The sequence below is a fragment of the Poromitra crassiceps genome, assembly GCF_964638095.1.
Source record: "Poromitra crassiceps genome assembly, chromosome: 20".
Classification (NCBI taxonomy): Eukaryota; Metazoa; Chordata; class Actinopteri; order Beryciformes; family Melamphaidae; genus Poromitra; species Poromitra crassiceps.
In genome coordinates, this window is record NC_139637.1 from 20,971,320 (window position 1) to 20,975,564 (window position 4,245).

Consider the following 4,245-nt stretch of genomic DNA (forward strand, 5'->3'; position numbering starts at 1 on the left):
CTCCACAATCATCTGATGGGCCCTGCCTTCATATGGGGTCATGTTTACCGTAAATATGACACAAGTCCAATTGAACGACCCCCGCATGTTGCTGTATAGAGCTTCAGAGTCATTTTATGTCTGAGGAACATGTTGATATTTCCAACGGTCTCTCCTGCCTTTGCATTAACGTAGTCAGCCACTTGCTAGCTAGGGTTAGCCTCGGTGGCTTCTAGTCAACTGCGCAATGCGCATGCTCATGCTCATGACGAGACATTCTATGCCTTCACAGTGACATCACTGATGACATCATCACTGATGACATCACTCACCGAGTACCACTGTGACTAAAGGGCTGTGTGAAGTGTGTGTTGGGATATGAACGAAGCTGTCACTCGAGCAGTTGTGATGTCACCAGTAGTGATGTCACTTGAGCAATTGTGATGTCATCATTGATGTCTCTCAAGCAATTGTGGTGTCATCAGTGATGTCATAACAGGCCACTGTTTATAACCATTATAAGAGGGCGCTTATCCCCACTTTAAAGATAATCTGGTCATAAAGAGCTATATATCCACTTAGGCACCACTACACCACTGGACATACAAGGATGACTATGATAACTATGTTAATCTTGCCTTTACTTGCCTCCCTTCTCGCAGACAGTAGATCAGGCATGTCAGTAGTAAATCATACATAACTTCATTGGGACACAATCTTATCAAATGCATGAAAAGTTGTGATTATGAGCGAGGAAAACGCTTAGCATCCACTCATGAACTACAGTATGTTTCTCATCAAAATGACTCCCCTTTTTGCCCTTTCAGTGCCTTTAAACGCCTACTTTTTCTTTGCGATTTCTTCACTATGCACCACTCCAGGCTATAACTCTCACTCTCTCCCATACTCACTCCTGACTTTCTTTCACTTTTCTCTCTCTTACAGACAAGAGGGAAACTTCCGACAGAGAGAAAGAAAGAAAGAAAGAAAGAGAGAGAGAGAGGGAGCGGCCCTGCAAAGTCGAACAGACTCCACCCTTAAAAAAAAATCCAGCCAGCCAGCGAACGGAGAGACAGCCGAGGCGATAAAAATGAGTGGTTCCCACCCCCGGCCCCACCAGAGCGCCGCGCCCGCTCCCAACGCTCTCTCCCCGGACAAGGACGCAGAAATGCCCGCTACGGAGAAGGACCTGGCCGAGGACGCGCCATGGAAGAAGATCCAGCAGAACACCTTCACCCGCTGGTGTAACGAGCACCTGAAATGCGTCAACAAGCGCATCGCCAACCTGCAGACGGACCTCGGCGACGGGCTGCGGCTCATCGGGCTCCTGGAGGTGCTGTCCCAGAAGAAGATGTTCCGCAAGTACAACCAGAGGCCCACCTTCCGCCAGATGCAGCTGGAGAACGTGTCGGTGGCGCTGGAGTTCCTGGACAAGGAGAACATCAAGCTGGTGTCCATAGGTGGGTCTAGATTCTGCCGAACCATGTTGTTATGTGCAAATGAATGAGTGCCAGTGCCAGTGGTGTGTGTGTGAGAGAGAGTGCTTCAGGGCGTGCATTGTTGGTCGCTGTAATCCATCCGCACCGCTACAGGTGGCTCTCTAGGGAGTTGCCATCCACTCTCCTGTCTGCTCTTGTGCATACTAGCCTAGGCTACATACATGTGGTTGCATTTCTGGGAGAAATCCAGTGGAATCTAGCTGAGTAATTGGGCTGCGTTGTCATAGAGGGACACGTTGTTTTTGCATGTATTGTAAACGTGGATGTGTGTAGTAGAAAAGCTGCGGTTGCGCGTTCGTTTTACGCAGAGCCCGCTGACAGCAACTCGCAGTTTTTAGCGGAATAAAGTTGCACAAAGCTGTTGCTGCGCGTTCCCGACAATCCACAGTTTTTCCCCTCTCTGTGAACGAGCTTTATTATGTGAGGCTACGGGTAAAAAGTTAGCAGCGTTGATAACTTTAGCGGTTGCGTTTTGATGAGAAAAACTATTATAAACTAGGCGTTTTCTGGTTCGCTGGTGTCCAGGCAAAGCAGGGGCGCAGCGCTTTGTCTCTGGGCTGTCCAGAGTTCTGTGAGTGTGAGGCGGGTTGTGTTCTGGGGGGGGGGGGGGGGGCTTCTGTGTTCCCCTGCCTGGGCCGGGCCGAGCCAAACTGTGTGGGCCAGGATGTAGTTCAGGCCTAGTAGGAGAGGAGAGGAGAGGAGAGCTGTTCCTGAAGCATACACACAGACCTATTGTCTCTGTGCTGCTGGAACTTGGCTCACACTTATTTTCAAGGGCATTGCCTACAGTACATGCAGCTGCCTGCCCCATAGCACAGGAGGGATTTCGCATTAAAAGTCACTGCCAATAAGCATAAAACCATTTTCTGCTGAGCAGATCACAACTCCTGTCTCTGCAGAGTTGAATGAGTACATGTTGTGTAATGGCATGTCATAGTATGTACGGTAGAATAGCGCATGTTCAGATTTGAACGTTAACTCCCCCTAACACAGAAGAGGAGACCACATCACAGCAGTGAATGAGTGCCTCTCTAGTAGCAGTTCCCAAAACGGCATCAAAAGACACTCAAGAGTCCTTAAAGGGTGTTTGTTGTAGGAGGCGGTCCCAAGTTCAATTTCACTTTTTCACTCACTAGGAGGAGAGATTGTGTAAGAACGTCTATACCAGGGGTGTCAAAATTAATCGTTTAATCGATGCATCGCGACGCGGACGTGCGAATCGAATCGTTGACCGATGAATCGTTGAATGGTTTATGTTTAAGATTTCTGTTGACATTCAGATTTTATAGCACTTTCTAAGTCAAAAGGGGACTTGATATTTATCTGACTGCTTGTATTAATTGATGAAAAAGTAGCCATGTGCAGTAATAATATAGAAAATTGAGGATTTGATACTTGGAACTGCATCGAGATGCATCGTGGAATCGAATTGAATTGTTGACAGATGAATCATAATCGAATCGTGAGGCCAGTGAAGATTCACGCCTGGTATTAACGTGGGTGAGATGATCGATCTCGGTAAAGTAAGAGGTGTGTTGGCACAAAGACAGTCAACAAAGCTCTTCTTACCTGGGTCCTCCCTGTGACAAAACCTTTTCTCAATAGAGTGACAAAAAGTTAGGTAACCCTCCCCCTAACTGCCTGAGTCGCAGAGTGTCCAGCTATGACTCAGAGATGAGTGCCAGTCAGTCAGTCCTGCCTGCCTGGGGGCATGTCTGTCTGTCTGTGCTTCAGTGCTGCTTGCTTCATGATTTGTACAGAGATGTTGCCGGCGGGGGGAGAAGAAGGAGACAGACGGCACAGAAGGAACAAAATAGATGTACAGTTAGAAAGAGAGGAACTTGCTTGGGTTGGATATTAGATCAGTAGAGATTGTGTTGGTATCGTCATGCCACATGCTCTGTGTTTTTGTAATATGACTCAGGGGTCAGAGGGGTAGGGATGCACGTGATTGAGTTTTTTTTTTTGCAGATTATGCCGATATTTTCCAACTCTTTTGGCCGATTGCTGATAGTGATATAGGCATGCATTTTTGCCAGCTAATTTCGGAGAACATCAAGTCTCTCCTGTAGTGGAATTAACACATTATTATGCCTACATGCTTGCTTTTAAGTATAATAAACCTTGATTGACCACAGACGTTATTTCAGGCGTCTAACCAAAAACCCATAAAAAAACAACAACATTGACTTCAAAAACCCATTGACTTGAATGAAGGCGAGTGAAGTCGGAACCCTGACACTAGGGCTGCAACTAACCATTATTTTAATTATCGATTACGGTAATCCTGTTGATTATTTTCTCGATTAATCGATTACCGTAGTTGTTTGGTCTATAAAATGGTGAAAAAATGTCGATCAGTGTTTCCTAAAGCCTAAGATGACATCCTCTAATGTCTTGTTTTGTCCACAACAACCCAAAGATATTTAGTTGACTGTCATAGAGGAGTAAAGAACACAGAAAATATTCACATTTAAGAAGCTCCAATCAGATTATTTTGACTTTTTTTCCTTAAAAAATTACTCCAAAAACGATTACTCGATTATCAAAATAGTTGTCGATTATTATTCTAGTGTCGATCGATTAATCGTTGCAGCTCTGGCTGACACATTTCCAGGTTATGCCGATATTTCATTTTAAAGCCTTTTTATTGACCGATACCCATGACGTGCCGATATCATCGTGCATCCTCATAGTCAGGGGTTCATGAACTCATATGGACGCTAGTGCATTTATTCACATGCACACAATAAACGCAGAACTGAGA

At 45.7% G+C, this 4,245-nt stretch overlaps 1 protein-coding gene across 2 annotated transcripts in view; it reads left to right on the plus strand.

Annotated features, from left to right (window-relative positions):
• Positions 1-943: 943 nt before the first annotated feature.
• Positions 944-4,245, plus strand: part of flna (filamin A, alpha (actin binding protein 280)) — a 71,715-nt gene continuing 68,413 nt past the window's right edge. For both annotated transcript variants that reach the window (XM_083656389.1, XM_083656390.1), the window contains exon 1: positions 944-1,439. In XM_083656389.1, coding sequence (XP_083512515.1) covers positions 1,070-1,439 — 370 coding nt within the window. In that variant the 5' untranslated portion in view covers positions 944-1,069. The remainder of the gene's footprint in view (positions 1,440-4,245) is intronic.